This window comes from Scyliorhinus canicula, chromosome 25 (genome assembly GCF_902713615.1).
Source record: "Scyliorhinus canicula chromosome 25, sScyCan1.1, whole genome shotgun sequence".
Taxonomy (NCBI): domain Eukaryota; kingdom Metazoa; phylum Chordata; class Chondrichthyes; order Carcharhiniformes; family Scyliorhinidae; genus Scyliorhinus; species Scyliorhinus canicula.
This window is the reverse complement of record NC_052170.1, coordinates 12,180,345-12,202,980: the sequence shown is the minus strand read 5'-3', so window position 1 is coordinate 12,202,980 and position 22,636 is coordinate 12,180,345. Positions and strand designations below refer to the sequence as shown.

The 22,636-nt window shown below is 51.6% G+C and overlaps 1 protein-coding gene across 1 annotated transcript in view; it reads left to right on the top strand.

Moving 5' to 3' along the window:
• Positions 1 to 19,877, top strand: part of LOC119957220 (G-protein coupled receptor 54-like) — a 30,330-nt gene extending 10,453 nt beyond the window's left edge. The window contains exons 3-5 of the mRNA XM_038785050.1: positions 250 to 385; positions 1,468 to 1,706; positions 18,085 to 19,877. Of these exons, the coding sequence (XP_038640978.1) occupies positions 250 to 385; positions 1,468 to 1,706; positions 18,085 to 18,435 (726 nt within the window). The 3' untranslated portion in view covers positions 18,436 to 19,877. The remainder of the gene's footprint in view (positions 1 to 249; positions 386 to 1,467; positions 1,707 to 18,084) is intronic.
• Positions 19,878 to 22,636: the final 2,759 nt, after the last annotated feature.

The following is a 22,636-nucleotide window of genomic DNA, read 5'->3' as shown; positions in this document are numbered from 1 at the left end:
GCAGACTCCGCACAGACAGTGACCCAAGCCGGGAATCGAACCTGGGACCCTGGCGCTGTGAAGCCACAGTGCTCGCCACTTGTGCTGCCGTACAAAAACAGCCATGTTCTAAGCTAAATGGTCTAGTCCTTTCCCAAATGGTCCTTGGAAGAGTCGTAAGGAGAAGGAAGGAAGGCATTTGCAATCTATAATTTTAACAACTGATGTGTCTTTCTATTCCCCCGCCCCTCCCCAACCTTGACTCTATAGGTTACCGTCCAGGCAACATGTATCACGTTAACCGCTATGAGTGTGGATCGTTGCTATGCGACTGTTTATCCGCTCCGGTCACTTCGGCGCCGTACGCCCAGGCTTGCAATGGCGGTCAGCATCGCCATCTGGATTGGTGAGTGCGACTGAAGTAGCATAAGTAGCGGATGGGGTGGAGAAAAACACCGGAAATCCACAGCAATCTCCGGGAAGGCAGGGAGCAGATTAACATTTTCATTATAGACCCCTGCACAATTACAGGAGGGGGAAGAGGGTGGATCATCCCTTAGGGGCTGTCAACAATGCAAAGGCGAGTCCTTGGTAAACACATGGACTAAGTACTAGGGCAATGAGGCTGCCAATGGTGTTACAGCCAGGCAACAAAGCTTAACAGCTGGAAGCGACTCTTCCGTCAACACATCTCCAGCCTTCACAGAGTGCCTTTGAGACAGTAAAAGCAACCTTCGAGTCAAAGAAGGAGATATTCCGGAGGATTACTGAAAGGTTGGAAGTGGGTTGTAAGGAGCAACTTGAATAATGTGCAGAGGTGGAGAGTTTAAGGGAGGGGGTTAGGGAGTATGCAGCCTAGACAGCTGAAGCCACATCAAACAATGGTGGAGTAACAATCTCGTATCTCCTTCTGGTATTACCACTACGAGAATCACCTCAGGATGAAGGGTTCCATTTGAGATCAGAGGAGGGTCAGAACCCCTCAGAGCAGCCAGAGTGTCTGACAGGGTTAAATTGGAAAATTCATATCATGTTCTCACTACAGATATAGAAACTCCTTGTGCTTCATCTTTTATTTTAATTTAGAGTATCCAATTCTTTTTTTTTCTAATTGAGGGGCAATTTAGCGTGGCCCATCCACCGAGCCTGCACATCTTTGTGCTGTGGGGGGGGGGGGGGGTGAAACCCACGCAGACACGGGGAGAATATGCAAACTCCACACGGACAGTGGGCCGGGATTGAACCCGGGTCCTTGTTGCCGTGAGGCAGCAGTGCTAACCACTGCGCCACCGCGTTGCCCAGACCTCTGCTTCATCTTTGACTATTTTTACCCATAATCCTAATCCTTTCACCACTCTTCCCCTTTATCTTGTACAAAGTGGGATGGGGACCTTTCCAAATAACCTTAATGATTTACCCACTCCCACCTGTGCCTCATTTCCTCCCTTATTCCATTCTTTCCCTTTTCTCTTTGTTTGCTCTTTGCAGGTTCCTTCGTGCTGTCCGTCCCCATGGCGATGTACCACAGACTAGAGTGGGGCTATTGGTACGGGCTGCAGACTTACTGCATTGAGGCATTCCCAACAGACGCCCAGCAGAAAGCCTTCATAGTCTACACGTTCCTGGCCGTCTACCTTCTCCCCCTGGTCACCATCTGCGTGTGCTACACCATCATGTTGAAGCGAGTGGGCCGGCCCATGGTGGAGCCCATCGACAACAACTATCAGGTAAAGAGAGTCCGGGGACATCCCAGGGCCATTCGCAGCCAACGATGCCAGTTTGCAGATGTGAACTTACTCTTGGCATGTCAGAAACTGGGCAGGCAGCTGGCACGCAGGAAAGCTGCCACAGCAGAAATACCAAGACGATAAGAACAACCCAATCCGTTTTAATGATGTGGGTGTTGAGGGATAAATATTGGCCAAACCCCAGGGAGGAACTCTCTGCCCTTCAGAATAGCGCCGTGGGCTCTCCTTCACATCCACCTGAGGATGAGGGACAGGACCTTAAGTTTCTCAGTTGAACGACTGCACCTCAACAGTGCATCATTCTCCCAACACTGCACTGGAATGCCAGCTCAGATTCTGTGCTTAGAGTCCCTGGGGGCTGAGGGAGGGGGGGGGGGGGGGGGGTGTAGGGGGTGTGTGGGGGGGGGGTGTGGGGGGGGGCGGTGGCGCAGTGGTTGGCTAGGGCTGGAGTAGTTCCCACCACCCCGGCCTGTTCAGTGTGAGTGGGCATTGCCTCGGATGGGGTGGGAAGAGTGCGGGCTCCGTTGGGGGTGTAGGTTTTTGGGATCTGTTGGAGGTCCTGGGGATATCGTTTCTTGTGTTTTGGTGGTGCTGGGCTAGGCCAGGCCCCCAAAGCCTGTCCACCATCTACAAGGTACAAGTCAGGAGTGTGATGGAATACTCTCCACTTGCCTGGATGAGTGCAGCTCCAACAACACTCAAGAAGCTCAACACCATCCAGGATAAAGCAGCCCCGCTTGATTGGCACCCTTTCCACAAACATTCAAACCCTCCACCACCACCGACGGCCGCTGGCAGCCGTGTGCACCATCTACAAGATGCACTGCAGGAACTCACCAAAGCTCCTTACACAGCATCTTCCAAACACACGACCACTGCCATCTCGAAGGACAAGAGCAGCAGATACCTGGGAACCCACCACCTGGAGGTTCCCCCTCCAAGCCACTCACCACCCTGACCTGGAAATATATCGGCCGTTCCTTCGCTGTCGCTGGGGCGAAATCCTGGAACTCCCTCCCTAACAGCACAGTGGGTGTACCTACACCTCTGGGACTGCAGCGGTTCAAGAAGGCAGCTCACCACCACCTTCTGAAGGGCAACTAAGGATGGGCAATAAATGCTGGCCTGACCAGCGACGCCCACATCCCGTAAATTTTTTTTAAAAACGGGATGGATCCTGATCTATTTGTTGTCCAATGGGTTATTAGTTCTTGTTCTTCCACCTTTGGGAGGCTCTGAAGGTCTGATCCTCCCCTTGGTCTCTCTCCTTACTTCTTCCTTGTGACCTGGTATGTAATCTAGTGGGTTCTTTCTGGTGGTTCTAGTTCTTTATTCCTTCTTTTTCTCCTATTTGAGGCCCCGGAGGTTTGACTGTAATCCGAATATACTATTGTCGATCCCCTCTCCACAATTATATGGAATGATGTGGTCCTGCTCTGGGCCTGATTTGGGATTCAGTTGTGTTGTGTGAGATGTGTATAACTCCCCCTAGAATTTTTGTGTATTTTCTTTTTGTTTTGTCAGGGTGGGTACAGCGAATCGATTCTTGGTTCCCGTACAGTTGCGGATGCATTTGATATCTGAGGAGAGGTAGCAATTGGTCATTGATGACTGGGGTCATGGGTCACGCCGCGAGAGGTTTATCCTGATTTCTTGTGATAGAACAAAGAAAATTACAGCACAGGAACTGGCCCTTCGGCCCTCCCAGCCTGCGTCGATCCAGATCCTTTACCTAAACCTGTCGCCTATTTTCCAAGGATCTACTTCCCTCTGATCCCCGCCCGTTCACATATCTGTCTAGATACATCTTAAATGATGCTATCGTGCCTGCCTCTACCACCTCTGCTGGCAAAGCGCTGCAGCCTCTGCGTAAAAAATTTCCACGCACATCTCCCTTAAACTTTGCCCCCTCTCACCTTGATATCGCGACCCCTTGTAATTGATACCCCCACTCTTGGAAAAAGCTTGTTGCTATCCACCCTGTCCATACCTCTCATAATTTTGTAGACCTCAATCAGGTCCCCCCTCAACCTTCCAACGAAAACAATCCTAATCTACTCAACCTTTCTTCATAGCTAGCACCCTCCATACCAGGCAACATCCTGGTGAACCTCCTCTGCACCCTCTCTAAAGCATCCACATTCTTCTGGTAATGTGGCGACCAGAACTGCACGCAGTATTCCAGATGTGGCCTAACCAAAGTCCTGTACAACTGTAATATGACCTGCCGACTCTTGTACTCAATACCCCGTCCGATGAAGGCAAGCATGCTGTATGCCTTCTTGACCACTCTATCGACCCGCGTTGCCACCTTCAGGGTACAATGGACCTGAACTCCCAATGATGGTTGAGGTCCCGTGCGGTGTGGGATGGTGTGCACCGTTTCACCATGTCTTTGCCATGTCTTTACCGTGTTTTACCAGGGCTGACTGGCAGAAGGCAGAGAGTGCGGATAAAGGGGTCCTTTTCAAGATGGCAGCCGGTGACTAGTGGTGCCCCTCAGGGGTCAGTGCTGGGACCACAACTTTACACAATATACATTAGTCATCTGGAAGAAGGAACCGAGGGTATTGTTGCTAAGTTTGCAGATGATACAAAGATCTGTTGAGGAGGGACAGGTTGTGTTGAGGAAGGAGGGGGGTTGCAGAAGGATGCTGGACAGACGAGTGGGCCAAGAAGTGGCAGATGGAATACAATGCGGAAAAGTGTGAGGTTATACACTTTTGTGGGAAGAATAGAGATACAGACTATTTTCTAAATGGGAAAAGGCTTCAGAAATCAGAAGCACAAAGGGAGTTAGGAGTCCTCGTTTATGATTCTCTTCAGGTTAACGTGCAGGTTCAATCGGCAGTTAGGAAGGCAAATGCAAATGCAATGTTAGCATTTATGTCGAGAGGGCTAGAGTACAAGAGCAGGGATCTACTTCTGAAGCTCTACAAGGCTGTGGTCAGACCCCATTTGGAGTATTGTGAGCAGTTTTGGGCCCCGTATCTAAGGAAGGATGTGCTGGCTTTGGAAGGGGCCCAGAGGAGGTTCACAAGAATGATCCCTGGAATGAAGAGCTTGTCGTATGAGGAGCGGTTGAGGACTCTGGGTCTGTACTCAATGGAGTTTAGAAGGATGGAGGGGGGGATCTTATTGAAACTTACAACATACTGAGAGGCCTGGATAGAGTGGACGTGGAGAGGATGTTTGCACTTGTTGGAAAAACCAGAACCAGAGGGCACAATCTCAGACTGAAGGGACGATCCTTTAAAACAGAGATGAGGAGGAATTTCTTCAGCCAGAGGGTGGTGAATCTGTGGAACTCTTTGCCGCAGAAGGCTGCGGAGGCCAAGTCACTGAGTGTCTTTAAGACAGAGATAGATAGATTCTTGATTAATAAGGGGATCAGGGGTTATGGGGAGAAGGCAGGAGAATGGGGATGAGAAAATATCCGCCATGATTGAATGGCGGAGCAGACTCGATGGGCCGAGTGGTCTAATTCTGCTCCTATGTCTTCTGGTCTTACAGTCTTTATGATTGAATCCTGCTACTCCCTCAATGTTTGGTGGGCTGTGGGAGCATCTAGTTTGTTTAATGATTATATCGAGGTGGTTGTGTTGTAGTTCTCCTGCTCCATTCTGTGCTAACACGGGCTAAGCCATTTTCTTTCCTTCTTGCTCATGGTCATATATTATTTTGTAACTTTGCAATTTTGTTCCGTTATTCTGCAAAATCTTAATACATTTCTTTAAAATGTGCAGGAGTGTTTAGAAATGCTCGGACGGCAATTCACTGGGGTACATTTCCAGTCAGAACCTTTGAATTATTTTTTAATCTGAAAGTCTAATTTGATTTGATTGAACACGCAGAATAGATTTGTTACTGTCGCAGATTGTAACTAAGGCAGTCAGTGACAAATGGTCCTCGTTAAAATTGGCCTTTGGGCCAACTGCACGAGCCCGTCTCGGTAACCCCCTCTGGTGGCTTCGGAGTGGTATTGTCTGTGTCTGTGTAAGTGAGTGCGTGTCTATGTTTGTATATGTGTGTGTGAGAGGGGGTTGGGGGGATATGTTGGTGGGCACGAAGGCTGCAGGCAGCTGGAGGGAATGCGGGACGTGGTTTGGTGGAGGCTGGAGGATGGAGGGAGGGGCTGGAGGATGGAGGGAGGGGTATGTTGTCGGCGTGTTGAGGGTAGGGTGGAGGGGTACTGGGGAGATTAATAGGATGGGTGTGTGAATGGGTGTGTGTGTATGTGACAGTGGTGTATGTGTGTTTGATTGGGTGTGTGTATGTGGTGTGTATGTATGTGACTGTGTGGTGTATGTGTGTTTGTATGTGTGTGAGTTTGTGTGTGTGTGTACATGTATGTGTTTGTGTATGTATATGTCTGTGCGTGTATCTGTGTACATGTATGTGTGTGTGTGTCTATGTGTGTGTCTGTGTGATGGTGTATGTGTATATGTATTTGCGTGTATCTGTGTACATGTATGTGGTGTGTATGTATGTGACTGTGTGGTGTATGTGTGTTTGTGTGTGTTGTGTGTGTGTGAGTTTGTGTGTGTGTGTGTACATGTATGTGTTTGTGTGTCTATGTGTGTGTCTGTGTGATGGTGTATGTGTATATGTCTGTGTGTGTATCTGTGTATGTGTACGTGTGCGTGTATGTGTGTGTGTGCAGAGCCCAGAAGAGGAGGGTACAAACACCCGGGGGGGGGGGGGGCAGGTCCGAGCTCAGTATTCCAAACAGTTTCCCCTCATCCACGCTGAGCGGCCACAGCTAACAGACCAGCTGTCAGACGGAGAGTTCCGGTACTTCTAAGCCGGTCTGTTGGTGTTGGATCAGCTTCACTAGTTGCTGCTCCCCACCTTCGGGAAGCTTAGCAATTCCAATGTTTTTTGTTTGAATAGGCCCCCCCAGGAAATTATGCACGAAAAGTTAGAATAGAACAGTACAGCACAGAACAGGCCCTTCGGCCCTCGATGTTGTGCCAAGCAATGATCACCCCACTCAAACCCACGCATCCACCCTATACCCGTAACCCAACAACCCCCACACACACGCACGCACGGGGAGGACGTGCAGACTCCGCACAGACAGTGACCCAGCCGGGAATCGAACCTGGGACCCTGGAGCTGTGAAGCATTTATGCTAACCACCATGCTACCCTGCTGCCCAAGTTGTTGTGTTAATGCTTGGAGAGGGGTTGTGGGGATGGTTGGGGGAAAGGTTGGGGGGGGGGGGGGGGGCTGGCTGCATTGGTTCGGGGAAGATTGTGGGGATGCTGGGGGACGTTTAGAAAAGGGGGAGGGGGGGGGTGTTGGAGGGAGATGGGGAGGTTGGAGTGGGGTGAGGGGAGGTTGTGGGGAGGATGGAGGGGCTGGGGGAGGTTGGAGGGAGGTGGAGAGTTGGATGGAGGGGCTGGGGGAGTTGGAGGGAGGTGGGGAGGTTGGAGTGGGGTGAGGCGAGGTTGGAGGGGGTGAGGGGAGGTTGGGGGGAGGTGGGGAGTTTGGAGGGGGTGAGGGGAGGTTGGAGGGAGGTGGGGAGTTTGGAGGGGGTGAGGGGAGGTGGAGGGAGGTGGGGAGGTTGGAGTGGGGTGAGGGGAGGTGCAGGGAGGTGGGGAGGTTAGAGGGGGTATGGGGAGTTTGGAGGGGGTGAGGGAGGTTAGAGAGGGTGAGGGGAGGTTGGAGGGGCTGGGAGAGGTTGGAGGGAGGTGAGGATGGAGGAGGGTGAGGGGAGGTTGGCACGGGCTGGGAGAGGTTGGAGGGAGGTGAGGAGGATGGAGTGGGTGAGGGGAGGTTGTGGGGAGTTTGGAGGGGGTGAGGGGAGGTTGGAGGGGCGGGGGAGGTTGGAGGGAGATGGGGAGGATGGAGTGGGGTGAGGGGAGGTTGGAGGGAGGTGGGGGGAAGAATGGAGGGGCTGGGGGGAGGTTGGAGGGAGGTGGGGAGGATGGAGGGGCTGGGGGGAGGTTGGAGGGAGGTGGGGAGGATGGAGGGGCTGGGGGGAGGTTGGGGGCAGGTGGGGAGTTTGCAGGGAGGTGGGGGTTTGGAGGGAGGTGGGGAGGATGGAGTGGGGTGAGAGGGAGGTTGGAGGGAGGAGGTGGGGAGTTTGAGGGGGTGAGGGGAGGTTGGAGGGAGGTGGGGAGTTTGGAGTGGGTGAGGGGAGGTTGGAGGGAGGTGGGAACTTGGAGGGGTGAGGGGAGGTTGGAGGGAGGTGGGGAGTTGGAGTGGGGTGAGGGGAGGTTGGGGGGAGGGGGGGAGGATGGAGTGAGGTGAGGGGAGGTTGGAGGGAGGGGGGAGTTTGGAGTGGGGTGAGGAGAGGTTGGAGGGAGGTGGGGAGGTTGGAGTGGGGTGAGGAGAGGTTGGAGGGAGGAGGTGGGGAGTTTGGAGGAGTGAGGGAGGTTGGAGGGAGGTGGGGGAGTTTGGAGGGGGTGTGAGGGGAGGTGGAGGGAGGTGGGGGGAGTTGGAGGGGTGAGGGGAGGTTGGAGGGAGGGGTGGGGAGTTTGGAGGGGTGAGGGGAGGTTGGAGGGAGGTGGGGAGTTTGGAGGGGTGAGGGGAGGGGGGGGAGGTGGGGAGTTTGGAGGGGTGGGAGGAGGTTGGAGGGAGGTGGGGGGAGTTTGGAGGAGTGAGGGGAGGTTGGGGGGAGGTGGGGGGGTGGAGGAGTGAGGGGAGGTTGGAGGGAGTGGGGAGTTTGGGAGGGGTGAGGGGAGGTTGGGGGAGGTGAGGAGGATGGAGTGGGGTGAGGAGAGGGGAGGGAGGGTGGGGAGTTTGGAGTGGGGTGAGGGGAGGTTGGAGGGAGGTGAGGAGGATGGAGGGGGTGAGGGGAGGTTGGAGGGAGGTGGGGAGTTTGGAGGAGTGAGGGGAGGTTGGAGGGAGGTGGGGAGGTTGGAGTGGGGTGAGGGGAGGGTGCAGGGAGGTGGGGAGGTTAGAGGGGGTATGGGGAGTTGGAGGGGGTGAGGGGAGGTTAGAGAGGGTGAGGGGAGGTTGGAGGGTGGGGAGAGGTTTGGAGGGAGGTGAGGAGGATGGAGTGGGTGAGGGGAGGTTGGAGGGGCTGGGAGAGGTTGGAGGGAGGTGAGGAGGATGGATGGGTGAGGTGGGGAGGTTGGGGAGTTGGAGGGGGGGGTGAGGGGAGGTTGGAGGGGCTGTGGGAGGTGGAGGGAGATGGGGAGGATGGAGTGGGGTGAGGGGAGGTTGGAGGGAGGTGGGAAGAATGGAGGGGCTGGGGGGAGGTTGGGGGAGGTGGGGAGGATGGAGGGGCTGGGGGGAGGTTGGAGGAGGTGGGAGAGGATGGAGGGGTGGGGGGAGGTTGGGGGCAGGGGGGAGTTGGATGGAAGTGGGGTGAGGGGAGGTTGGGGGGGAGGTGAGGAGGATGGAGTGGGGTGAGGGGAGGTTGGAGGGAGGTGGGGAGTTTGGAGGGGTGAGGGGAGGTTGGAGGGAGGTGGGGAGGGTGGAGTGGGGTGAGGGGAGGTTGGGGGAGGTGAGGAGGATGGAGTGGGGTGAGGGGAGGTTGGGGGGAGGTGAGGAGGATGGAGGGGGTGAGGGGAGGTTGGCACAGGCTGGGAGAGGTTGGAGGGTGGGGTTTGTGAAAAGCTGCGGTGTGCGTCGTGAAGGTTACGGGCGGGTGAGGGGAAGGTTGGAGGGGGTTGGGGAAGTTTGGGAAGATTGGGGGGAAGTTGTTGGGTGTGGGGGGGGGCGCTGAGGAAAAGGTTGGAGAGGGGGTTGGGGGGATATGAGTGGGAAGGCTGTAGGCAGCTGGAGGGAACGTGGGAGGTGGTTTGGTGGAAGGATGGAGGGAGGGGAATGTTGTCGGCGTGTTGAGGGAAGGGTGGAGGGGCACTGGGGAGATTAATAGGATTGGAGGGGGTTTGAGTTTGAAGGTTAGAGGGAGGGTGTTGTAGAGGGCTCAATGGGGGAGATTAGCTACATAGTTGAATTGGTTTGTAAGTGATTTATTTGTAGCCACTATCCTAACATCAGTTGAATGCTCTGTGTGATCAATTATCCTTCGAGAATCAATATTCGATCTCCAATTCACCATTGTTACAATCCCTCTGCTGGTGTTAAAACAAAGACCAAACCTACAGTTTTATTTTTCAGATGCTCCCATGAATTAGCCAATTCCATTATTTTGAATTGGTATAATGCAGGCAGTGTTATCAGATGACAGAAAAGGGCTCGATGGGCCCAATGGCCTGGCAGGGGTCAACCTGGGATGGCTGAGATGGAATGGGCTAGGTGGCCTTTGCCATTTACAATTAACTTGCAAACAGAGGGTGGAATCATGGCTGGAGGGTGGTTGATATCGTTACTAATGGAAGTTTACAGTGAGTGGGCTTTGTGGGGTTAGAATGCCAGAACAGGAGTGTGTAATGGGCTCCTTGTGAATCATTAACTTGTTTTACTCTGTACAGGATTCTCAGGAGTCCTTTGAATTGACTTCAATCTTGCCTTTGTGTCTACTTCCCTATTACCCATTATATTTTGCTCCTGCTTCCAAGTTTTTTGAGTTATTGGAATAAGGTTGTGTTGCACAACAGGTATTGAAAATATGTTGTAGTAAGAAGCAGTAATCAGCAGAGTCTTCGAAACTTGTTAATCCCGAAACAGATACAATTGTGATTCATTCAGCCGTTGTCCTCTGGTCCCTTTACAAATTCTGTCACGCAGACGCACCTGAGGGCCTGGGAACAGGGGGGACCAGGGTTTCTCTCCGTAGCTCTCTGTATGTGTGTGAGCGAATGTGTCTGCGTGTTTGTGTGTGCATGCCTGAGTGTGTGTCTGTGTGTGCATGTCTGTGAGTGTGTGTCTGTGAGTGCGTGTGTCTGTGTGTGCGTGTCTGTGTGTGCATGTCTGTGAGTGCATGTCTGTGAGTGCATGTCTGTGAGTGCGTGTGTCTGTGTGTGTGTGTGCCTGTGTGTGCATGCCTGTGTGTGAATGTCTGTGAGTGTGTGTGTTTGTGTGTGCATGTCTGTGAGTGCATGTCTGTGAGTGCGTGTGTCTCTGTGTGTGTCTGTGTGTGCATGTCTGTGAGTGTGTGTGTTTGTGTGTGCATGTCTGTGAGTGTGTGTCTGTGAGTGCATGTCTGTGAGTGTGTGTCTGTGAGTGCATGTCTGTGTGTCTGTGTGTGTGTCTGTGAATGTGTGTGCCTGTGAGTGCGTGTGTCTGTGTGTGTGTGTCTGTGTGTGCATGCCTGTGAGTGTGTGTGTGTGTCTGTGTGTGCATGTCTGTGAGTGTGTGTGTCTGTGTGTGCATGTCTATGAGTGTGTGTGCCTGTGAGTGCGTGTGTCTGTGTGTGAATGTCTGTGAGTGTGTGTCTGTGTGTGCATGCCTGTGAGTGTGTGTGTCTGTGTGTGCATGTCTGTGAGTGTGTGTCTGTGTGTGCATGTCTGTGAGTGTGTGCATGTCTGTGAGTGTGTGTGTCTGTGTGTGCATGTCTGTGTGTGCATGTCTGTGAGTGTGTGTCTGTGTGTGCATGTCTGTGAGTGTGTGTCTGTGAGTGTGTGCCTGTGAGTGCGCATGTCTGTGAGTGTGTGTCTGTGTGTGCATGTCTGTGAGTGTGTGTGTCTGTGTGTGCATGTCTGTGAGTGTGTGTCTGCGTGTGTGTGTCTGTGAGTGTGTGTGCCTGTGTGTGTGTGTGTCTGTGTGTGAATGTCTGTGAGTGTGTGTCTGTGTGTGCATGTCTGTGAGTGTGTGTCTGTGAGTGTGTGTCTGTGTGTGCATGTCTGTGAGTGTGTGTCTGTGAGTGTGTGTGCCTGTGAGTGCATGTCTGTGAGTGTGTGTCTGTGAGTGTGTGTCTGTGTGTGCATGTCTGTGAGTGTGTGTCTGTGTGTGCATGTCTGTGAGTGTGTGTCTGTGTGTGCATGTCTGTGAGTGTGTGTGTCTGTGTGTGCATGTCTGTGAGTGTGTGTCTGTGAGTGTGTGTCTGTGTGTGCATGTCTGTGAGTGTGTGTCTGTGTGTGCATGTCTGTGAGTGTGTGTCTGTGAGTGTGTGTGCCTGTGAGTGCATGTCTGTGAGTGTGTGTCTGTGTGTGCATGTCTGTGAGTGTGTGTCTGTGTGTGCATGTCTGTGAGTGTGTGTCTGTGTGTGCATGTCTGTGAGTGTGTCTGTGTGTGCATGTCTGTGAGTGTGTGTCTGTGTGTGCATGTCTGTGAGTGTGTGTCTGTGTGTGAATGTCTGTGAGTGTGTGTCTGTGTGTGCATGTCTGTGTGTGTGTGCCTGTGTGTGTGTGTGTCTGTGTGTGAATGTCTGTGAGTGTGTGTCTGTGTGTGAATGTCTGTGAGTGTGTGTCTGTGAGTGTGTGTCTGTGTGTGCATGTCTGTGAGTGTGTGTCTGTGAGTGTGTGTGCCTGTGAGTGCATGTCTGTGAGTGTGTGTCTGTGAGTGTGTGTCTGTGTGTGCATGTCTGTGAGTGTGTGTCTGTGTGTGCATGTCTGTGAGTGTGTGTCTGTGTGTGCATGTCTGTGAGTGTGTGTGTCTGTGTGTGCATGTCTGTGAGTGTGTGTCTGTGAGTGTGTGTCTGTGTGTGCATGTCTGTGAGTGTGTGTCTGTGTGTGCATGTCTGTGAGTGTGTGTCTGTGAGTGTGTGTGCCTGTGAGTGCATGTCTGTGAGTGTGTGTCTGTGTGTGCATGTCTGTGAGTGTGTGTCTGTGTGTGCATGTCTGTGAGTGTGTGTCTGTGTGTGCATGTCTGTGAGTGTGTCTGTGTGTGCATGTCTGTGAATGTGTGTCTGTGTGTGCATGTCTGTGAGTGTGTGTCTGTGTGTGAATGTCTGTGAGTGTGTGTCTGTGTGTGCATGTCTGTGTGTGTGTGCCTGTGTGTGTGTGTGTCTGTGTGTGAATGTCTGTGAGTGTGTGTCTGTGTGTGAATGTCTGTGAGTGTGTGTCTGTGTGTGCATGTCTGTGAGTGTGTGTGTCTGTGTGTGCATGTCTGTGAGTGTGTGTGTCTGTGAGTGCGTGTGTTTGCGTGTGCATGCCTGTGTGTGTGTCTGTGTGTGCATGCCTGTGTGTGTGTGTGTCTGTGTCTGTGTGTGAATGTCTGTGAGTGTGTGTCTGTGTGTGCATGTCTGTGAGTGTGTGTGTCTGTGTGTGTGTGTTTGTGTGTGAATGTCTGTGAGTGTGTCTGTGTGTGCATGTCTGTGAGTGTGTGTCTGTGTGTGCATGCCTGTGTGTGTGTCTGTGTGTGCATGCCTGTGAGTGTGTGCGTCTGTGAATGTGTGTGTGTGTCTGTGTGTGCGTGCCTGTGAGTGTGTGTGTCTGTGAGTGCGTGTGTTTGCCTGTGCATGTCTGTGTGTGTGTGTGTGTGTGTGTGTGTGTGTGTGTGTGTGTGTGTGTGTGTGTGTGTGTGTGATTTAGATGAGGGAATTAAATGTAATGTCTCCAATGCAAAGCTGGGAGGGAGGGTGAGCTGTGAGGAGGATGCAGAGATCCTTCAGTGTGATTGGACAAGTTGAGTGAGTGGGCGAATGAATGGCAGATGCAGTATAATTTGGATAAATGCGAGGTTATCCATTTTGGTAGTAAAAATGAGAAGGCAGACCATTATCTGAATGGCCAGAAATTAGGAGAGGGGAATGTGCAACGAGACCTGTGTGTCCTCGTACACCAGGCACTGAAGGTAAGCATGCAGGTGCAGCAGGCAGTGAAGGTAAGCATGCAGGTACAGCAGGCAGTGAAGGTAAGCATGCAGGTACACCAGTCACTGAAGGTACAGCAGGCAGTGAAGGTAAGCATGCAGGTACAGCAGGCAGTGAAGGTAAGCATGCAGGTACAGCAGGCAGTGAAGGTAAGCATGCAGGTGCAGCAGGCAGTGAAGGTAAGCATGCAGGTACAGCAGGCAGTGAAGGTAAGCATGCAGGTACACCAGTCACTGAAGGTACAGCAGGCAGTGAGGGTAAGTATGCAGGTACAGCAGGCAGTGAAGGTAAGCATGCAGGTACAGCAGGCAGTGAAGGTAAGCATGCAGGTACACCAGTCACTGAAGGTACAGCAGGCAGTGAAGGTAAGCATGCAGGTACAGCAGGCAGTGAAGGTAAGCATGCAGGTACAGCAGGCAGTGAAGGTAAGTATGCAGGTACAGCAGCCAGTGAAGGTAAGCATGCAGGTACAGCAGGCAGTGAAGGTAAGTATGCAGGTACAGCAGGAGGTGAAGGTAAGCATGCAGGTACAGCAGACAGTGAAGGTAAGCATGCAGGTACAGCAGCCAGTGAAGGTAAGCATGCAGGTACAGCAGGCAGTGAAGGTAAGTATGCAGGTACAGCAGGCAGTGAAGGTAAGCATGCAGGTACAGCAGGCGGTGAAGGTAAGTATGCAGGTACAGCAGGCAGTGAAGGTAAGTATGCAGGTACAGCAGGCAGTGAAGGTAAGCATGCAGGTACAGCAGGCAGTGAAGGTAAGTATGCAGGTACAGCAGGCGGTGAAGGTAAGCATGCAGGTACAGCAGCCAGTGAAGGTAAGCATGCAGGTACAGCAGGCGGTGAAGGTAAGTATGCAGGTACAGCAGGCAGTGAAGGTAAGTATGCAGGTACAGCAGGCAGTGAAGGTAAGTATGCAGGTACAGCAGGCAGTGAAGGTGAGCATGCAGGTACAGCAGGCGGTGAAGGTAAGTATGCAGGTACAGCAGGCAGTGAAGGTAAGCATGCAGGTACAGCAGGCGGTGAAGGTAAGTATGCAGGTACAGCAGGCAGTGAAGGTAAGTATGCAGGTACAGCAGGCGGTGAAGGTAAGTATGCAGGTACAGCAGGCAGTGAAGGTAAGTATGCAGGTACAGCAGCCAGTGAAGGTAAGCATGCAGGTACAGCAGGCGGTGAAGGTAAGTATGCAGGTACAGCAGGCAGTGAAGGTAAGCATGCAGGTACAGCAGGCAGTGAAGATAAGCATGCAGGTACAGCAGGCAGTGAAGGTAAGTATGCAGGTACAGCAGGCAGTGAGGGTACAGCAGGCAGTGAAGGTAAGCATGCAGATACAGCAGGCAGTGAAGGTAAGCATGCAGGTACAGCAGGCAGTGAAGGTAAGTATGCAGGTACAGCAGGCAGTGAAGGTAAGCATGCAGCTACAGCAGGCAGTGAAGGTAAGCATGCAGGTACAGCAGGCAGTGAAGGTAAGCATGCAGGTACAGCAGGCAGTGAAGGTAAGCATGCAGGTACAGCAGGCAGTGAAGGTACAGCAGGCAGTGAAGGTAAGTATGCAGCTACAGCAGGCAGTGAAGGTAAGCGGCAGGTACAGCAGGCAGTGAAGGTAAGCATGCAGGTACAGCAGGCAGTGAAGGTACAGCAGGCAGTGAAGGTAAGTATGCAGCTACAGCAGGCAGTGAAGGTAAGCGGCAGGTACAGCAGGCAGTGAAGGTAAGCGGCAGGTACAGCAGCCAGTGAAGGTAAGCATGCAGGTACAGCAGGCAGTGAGGGTACAGCAGGCAGTGAAGGTAAGTATGCAGGTGCAGCAGGCAGTGAAGGTAAGCATGCAGGTACAGCAGGCAGTGAAGGTAAGTATGCAGGTACAGCAGGCAGTGAAGGTAAGTATGCAGGTACAGCAGGCAGTGAGGGTTGGGATGCAGGTACAGCAGGCAGTGAAGGTAAGTATGCAGCTACAGCAGGCAGTGAAGGTAAGCGGCAGGTACAGCAGGCAGTGAAGGTAAGCATGCAGGTACAGCAGGCAGTGAAGGTAAGTATGCAGGTTCAGCAGGCAGTGAAGGTAAGTATGCAGGTACATCAGGCACTGAAGGTAAGTATGCAGCTACAGCAGGCGGTGAAGGTAAGCGGCAGGTACAGCAGGCAGTGAAGGTAAGCATGCAGGTACTGCAGGCAGTGAAGGTAAGTATGCAGGTACAGCAGCCAGTGAAGGTAAGTATGCAGGTACAGCAGGCAGTGAAGGTAAGCATGCAGGTGCAGCAGCCAGTGAAGGTAAGCGGCAGGTACAGCAGGCAGTGAAGGTAAGCATGCAGGTACAGCAGGCGGTGAAGGTAAGTATGCAGGTACAGCAGGCAGTGAAGGTAAGCATGCAGGTACAGCAGGCAGTGAAGGTAAGTATGCAGGTACAGCAGGTAGTGAAGGTAAGTATGCAGGTACAGCAGGCAGTGAAGGTAAGTATGCAGGTGCAGCAGGCAGTGAAGGTAAGCATGCAGGTACAGCAGGCAGTGAAGGTAAGCATGCAGGTACAGCAGGCAGTGAAGGTAAGTATGCAGGTACAGCAGGCGGTGAAGGTAAGCATGCAGGTACAGCAGGCAGTGAAGGTAAGCATGCAGGTACAGCAGGCAGTGAAGGTAAGCATGCAGGTGCAGCAGCCAGTGAAGGTAAGCATGCAGGTACAGCAGGCAGTGAAGGTAAGTATGCAGGTACAGCAGGCAGTGAAGGTAAGTATGCAGGTACAGCAGGCAGTGAAGGTAAGCATGCAGGTACAGCAGGCAGTGAAGGTAAGCATGCAGGTACAGCAGGCAGTGAAGGTAAGTATGCAGGTACAGCAGGCAGTGAAGGTAAGCATGCAGGTACAGCAGGCAGTGAAGGTAAGCATGCAGGTACAGCAGCCAGTGAAGGTAAGTATGCAGGTACAGCAGGCAGTGAAGGTAAGTATGCAGGTACAGCAGGCGGTGAAGGTACAGCAGGCAGTGAAGGTAAGTATGCAGGTACAGCAGGCAGTGAAGGTAAGTATGCAGGTACAGCAGGCAGTGAAGGTAAGTATGCAGGTACAGCAGGCAGTGAAGGTGCAGCATGCAGGTACAGCAGGCAGTGAAGGTAAGTATGCAGGTACAGCAGGCAGTGAAGGTAAGTATGCAGGTACAGCAGGCAGTGAAGGTAAGCATGCAGGTACAGCAGGCAGTGAAGGTAAGTATGCAGGTGCAGCAGGCAGTGAAGGTAAGTATGCAGGTACAGCAGGCAGTGAAGGTAAGCATGCAGGTACAGCAGGCAGTGAAGGTAAGTATGCAGGTGCAGCAGCCAGTGAAGGTAAGCATGCAGGTACAGCAGGCAGTGAAGGTAAGCATGCAGGTACAGCAGGCAGTGAAGGTAAGTATGCAGATACAGCAGGCAGTGAAGGTAAGCATGCAGGTGCAGCAGCCAGTGAAGGTAAGCATGCAGGTACAGCAGGCAGTGAAGAAGGCTAATGGTATGTTGGTCTTCATTGCGAGAGGATTTGAGTACAGGAGCAGGGATGTCTCGCTGCAATTATACAGGGCCTTGGTGAGGCCACACCTGGAATATTGTGTGCGGTTTTGGTCTCCTTATCTGAGGAAGTATGTTTTTGCTCCAGAGGGAGAGCAGCGATGGTTTACCAGGCTGATTCCTGGGATGGCTGGACTGACGTATGAGCTGAGATTGAATCAGTTAGGATTTAATTTGCTGGAGTTCAGAAGAATGCCACGAGGCGATGGTGCAGTGGTATTTATGGGTAGCACAAGTGATTAGCACTGTGGTTTCACAGCGCCAGGGTCCCGGGTTCGATTCCCAGCTTGGGTCACTGTCTGTGCAGAGTCTGCACCTTCTCCCCGTGTCTACGTGGGTTTCCTCCGGGTGCTCCGGTTTCCTCCCACAGTCCAAAGGCGTGCAGGTTAGGTGGATTGGCCGTGCTAAATTGCCCTTAGTGACCAAAAAAAGGTAAGGAGGGGTTATTGGGTTACGGAATAGGGTGGCAGTGAGGGCTTAAGTGGGTCGGTGCAGACTCGATGGGCTGAATGGCCTCCTGCACTGTATGGTCTATGAATGAGGGGGGAACCTCATAGAAACCCATAAAGTTCTAACAGAACTAGACAGAGTAGGTGCTGCAAGGTGAATGTTCCCGGTGTTGTGGGTGTCCAGAATCAGGGGTCACAGTCTAAGGATACGGGGTAGACAACTTAGGACAGAGATGAGGAGAAATAGTTTCACCCAGAGAGCGGTGGGCCTGTGGAATTCACTACCACAGAAAGTAGTTGAGGCCAAAATTATGTTTACAAGAAGCAGTTAGATATAGCACTTGGTGGGAAGGCTATTGGGGGAAAGTAGGATTAGGCTATTGAGTTGGATGATCAGCCATGATCATAATGAATGACAGAGCAGGCTTGAAGGGCCGAATGGCCTCCTCCTGCTCCTATTTTCTACGTTAATTTAGTTCAAATTTCACCGTGTGCCACGGTGGGATTCGAACCCAGCTCCCCAGAGCATTACCTTTATGTCTCTGGGTTATTAGTCAGATAAAAATACCACTGCATTGCCTCCCTTTAGATTTCATCATTGGCCATGGAGGATCCTACTCCCTTTGAGGAAGCAAGGTCAATATTTGAGAGACCTCTTTGAGCAAGAGGAGGTGAGGACAGGAACAGAAAGAATGATTTGTGAACAGCACTTAGCTGCTATTGATTTTGATGTGTTAAAAAAGAAGCTACCAGTTTATTCTCCATCCATCTCTTGCAGCAAGTGCATCATTTATCAGAGAGGTCGGTGGCGATGAGGACCAAGGTTACCAAGATGGTGGTGGTGATCGTCCTGCTGTTTACCGTTTGCTGGGGCCCCATCCAGCTCTTCATCCTCTTCCAAAGTTTCTACGCGGACTTCCAAGCCAACTACGAGACCTACAAGATTAAAACCTGGGCCAACTGCATGTCGTATGCGAATTCTTCGATCAACCCCATTGTCTACGCTTTCATGGGCGAGAGTTTCAGGAAGTCGTTCAAAAAGGCCTTCCCCTTTATGTTTAAGAAGCGAGTGAGAGACAGCAATGGCTCCAGAAACGCAGAAATGAAGTTTGTCACAGAGGAGTCTTAAGGTCTTCGAGGAGCCCGGAAGATAACCGAATCCTCAATCACCCAATGGCTGAGTGGTGCAAATGGAAATTCCTCATCGTTAACTCCATCCGTTCTTCTTTTGAATCAGTGAGCTCACCTATCTTACTGCCCACCCAACCCAACTGATCTGTCCTGGAATTGACCTCATCCAATGGCCTATCACGAGCTTTATTGATTTGCCAACCCTTCAGGATTGGCCCGAAGTCTCCAGGGATTGAAGATCAATCTCCGGGACATTGCTTGTGCGACCCTGAAGAAAGATCATCGGGGCGTTCAAAAATATCTTTTTCTTGTCAATTTTTTTTGAATATTTCTCTTTTACCGTCGATAAAAATATTGAAAATTGGCGTAAAAATGGCTTTTTAGCTGACGAGCATCATCCAATTGGGTAACGAGTCTTTGCTTTTCCAATTGGTGTGCGTCATGAAGGTGGGCGAGTTGGCCGACCAATGGCTGGAGGGTGAGGGCAAGTCACGTGATAGAACCCCCAGGAATACATTTAATTGTAGTTGGCAACCCTATCCCATCATCCCATCTGCGATGGATCCACCCAACTCAATGCATCGTCTGTCCAACTCAACCCATGGAATCCAGCGCCAATTTCAACCAGCCAACTTCCAGTATTCACGTCCAGTGTGACTGCATGGCTTATTGTTGTTGAATGCTTGTCTGTATTGTGTCAACTTTTTGGGGTGGTTACCAGCCAGATGTTCTTCATATTTTGCGAGAAAGCAGAGCACACGCCACCTTGGAGGATTCTGTGTCAGCTGTGTTGTTGGAGGATGGGAGAGCGGAGGGTAATAAAGGTCAATAACAGCCTATTGTAAATGTGGGGTGCTTTTAAAATTCACTTTTACGGGATGTGGGCGTCGCTGGGCAGGCCGGCATTTGTTGCCCATCCCTAATTGCCCCTTGAGAAGGTGACGGTGAGTTGCCTTCCTCAGCCGCTACAGTCCATGAGGTGTAGGTACAGCCACAGTGCTGTTAGGGAGGGAGTTCCAGGATTTTGACCCAGTGACAGTGAAGGAATGGCCGATATATTTTCAAGTCAGGGTGGTGAGTGACTTGGAGGGGAAGCTCCAGGTGGTGGGGTCCCCAGGTATCTGCTGCCCTTGTCCTTCTAGACGGTAGTCGTCGTGGGTTTGGGAGGTGCTCTGTGAGGAAGGTTAAGTAGCTTTGAGGTGTGGCTGAAGTGACATAAGATCCTGAGGGGTCTTGACAGGGCAGTGGGGGGCGGATTTGGAGAGGATGTTTCCTCTTGTGATAGAATCACAAACCAGGGGTCACTGTTTAAAAATAAGGGCCCGCTCATTTAAAACTTAGATGAGGCAAAATTCTTTCTCTCGGAGGGTAGTGTGTCTAATCCTGAACAGGTGGCGGAAGAAGAATCTTTGAATATTTTTAAGGCAGAGGTGGATCGATTCTTGGTAACCAAGGGGGTGGTAAGTTACTGGGGTGGGCGGGGTGCGGATTTGAGGTTCCTATCAGATCAGCCATGATCTTATTAAATGTTAGAGCAAGCTGGATGGGCTAAATGGCTGACTCCTGTTCCTTCTTCGTGTGGACGTCAAAATTGGCTATCCATCATAAAATAATTTGCAGAGTAATATTTAACATGGAACATCTAGGAAAACCACCATCGATGAAAGGAAAGCATTTAGATATTGGCTTTTATATACTTTAAAGTCAATTAATCACTTTGAAAATTGTACTTAAGACTTTGTAATTAAATGTAGCCATTTTATGCATAACAGGGTGTCACAAACAGTCGTGTCGTGACCTCACTAGTACATGATAGGATAGAAACAGGGGCAGCCCGGTGGCGCAGTGGTTAACACGGCGCCAAGGTCACAGGTTCGATCCTGGCTCTGGGTCACTGTCTGTGTGGAGTTTGCACATTCTCCCCGTGTCTGTGTGGGTTTCACCCCCACAACCCAAAGATGTGCAGGGTAGGTGGATTGGCCACGCTAAATTTCCCCTTAATTGGAAAAAAATAATTGGGTACTCTTAATTTATTCAAAAAAATAATAGGATGGAGGCAGGAAATGCTGGACAATCACCATCTGTGGAGAGATATTCGAGTCTGGATGATTCCTCATCAAGACTGCAATCGATCAGATTGAAGGAGGTGCACGTGAAGCGCTGGCTCACCCGTAAAGAGTCTTTTAGGCCCTGGGATTGTGAGCAGGGGGGAGGTAAAGGGGCAGGTGTTACACCTTCTACGATTGCACGGGAAGGTGTTATGGGGAGATGGTCAGGTGTTGGGGAATACTGGAGGAGTGGACCAGGGTATCCCGGCGGGAACGGTCCCTGTGGAATGCTGACAGGGGGAGTGAGGGGAAGATGTGTTTGGCGGTGGCATCCTGCTGGAGTTGGCGGATCTGGCGGGGGATGATCTTTTGAACGTGGAATGTAGGGTGAGGACAAGGGATCTCTATCCTGGTTCTGGGAGGGAGGGTAAGGGGTGAGAGAGGCGCGGGAGATGGATCGGACATATTTGAGAGCCCTGTCATTGACAATGGTAAGATAGCTGGTGTTTATAGCGATGTTGCGTGAAGGATAACTATAGTCCGCACACTGGAGCGATCGGCTTTGCTCATTTTCAAACAGTGTGGGGCCTTGGCTTGACATGTCCATCCGAAAGCACTCCCTCAATTACTGCACTGAAGTGTCAGCCTAGATTCACTTGAATGGGGCTTGAACCACCGACCCTCTGGCTCCCCCCCCCACCCCGCCAAAATATACATTATTCAATAAATTTACCGAAGCCGATTACATGACCCGTTCAAAGTAGTCATTCCATACGGTGTAAAGCAAATCAGTTTCCTCCAATTCTGTATGTTACTTGCTACGTTTGCAATTTACAGTTAATATTTACACTGTCCATTACATGCCAAACGTAAAGCCGGACAGGGTTTTACCTGGTTTCTATGGCTGAAGGTTCTCCTGTGGCGCGTGCAGCTCCAACAACACTCAAGAAGCTCGACACCACCTCTGCAATGCTGAACTTACTTGTACAATGATGTGGAGATGCCGGCGTTGGACTGGGTTGAGCACAGCAAGAAGTCTGACAACACCAGGTTACAGTCCAACATGTTTGTTTCGAAGCACTAGCTTTCGGAGCACTGCTCCTTCCTCAGGTGAATGAAGAGGTGGGTTCCAGAAACATATATATAGACAAAGTCAAAGATGCCAGACGATACTTTGAATGCGAGTCTTTGTAGGTAATTAACTCTTTACTGGTCCAAACGGAACAACTGGCGAGAGGGATGATCACAGGTTAAAGAAGGTGTGAATTGACAGGACAGTTGGTAGGATTTCACAAGCCCAGGCCAGATGGTGGGGGGTGAATGCAGTGCGCCATGAATCCGAGGTCTCGGTTGAGGCCGCACTCGTGTGTGCGGAACTTAGCTATAAGTGTCTGCTCGGCAATTCTGTCGCGCATCCTGAAGGCCGCCTTGGAGAACGCTTACCCGAAGATCAGAGGTTGAATGCCCTTGACTGCTGAAGTGTTCCCCGACTGGAAGGGAACATTCCTGCCTAGCGATTGTCACGCGATGCTCGTTCATCCGTTTTCGCAGCATCTACATGGTCTCGCCAATGTACCACGCTTCGGGACATCCTTTCCTGCAGCGTATGAGGTAGACAACGTTGGCCGAGTCGCGCGAGTATGTACCGAGTACCTGGTGGGTGGTGTTCTCACGTGCAATGGTGGTATCCATGTCGATGATCTGGCACGACTTGCAGAGATTGCCACGACAGGGTTGTGTGGTGTCGTGGTCGCTGTACTGAAGGCTGGGTAGTTTGCTGCAAACAATGGTTTGTTTGATGCTGTGCGGTTCTTTGAAGGCGAGTAGTGGGGGTGTGGGGATGACCCTGACAAGATGTTTATCTTCATCGATGACTTGTTGAAGGCTGCGAAGAAGATGTCGTAGTTTCTCCGTTCCGGGGAAGTACTGGACGACGAAGGGTACTCTGTCGGTCGTGTCCCGTGTTTGTCTTCTGAGTAGGTCGGTGGTGTTTTTTGCTGTGGTGGGTTGGAAATGTCAATCGATGAGTCGAGTGCCATATCCCGTTCGTACGAGGGCATCTTTCAGCATCTGTAGATGTCTGTTATGCTCCTCCTCATCTGAGCAGATCCTGTGGAGACGGAGGGCTTGTCCATAGGGGATGGCTTCTAT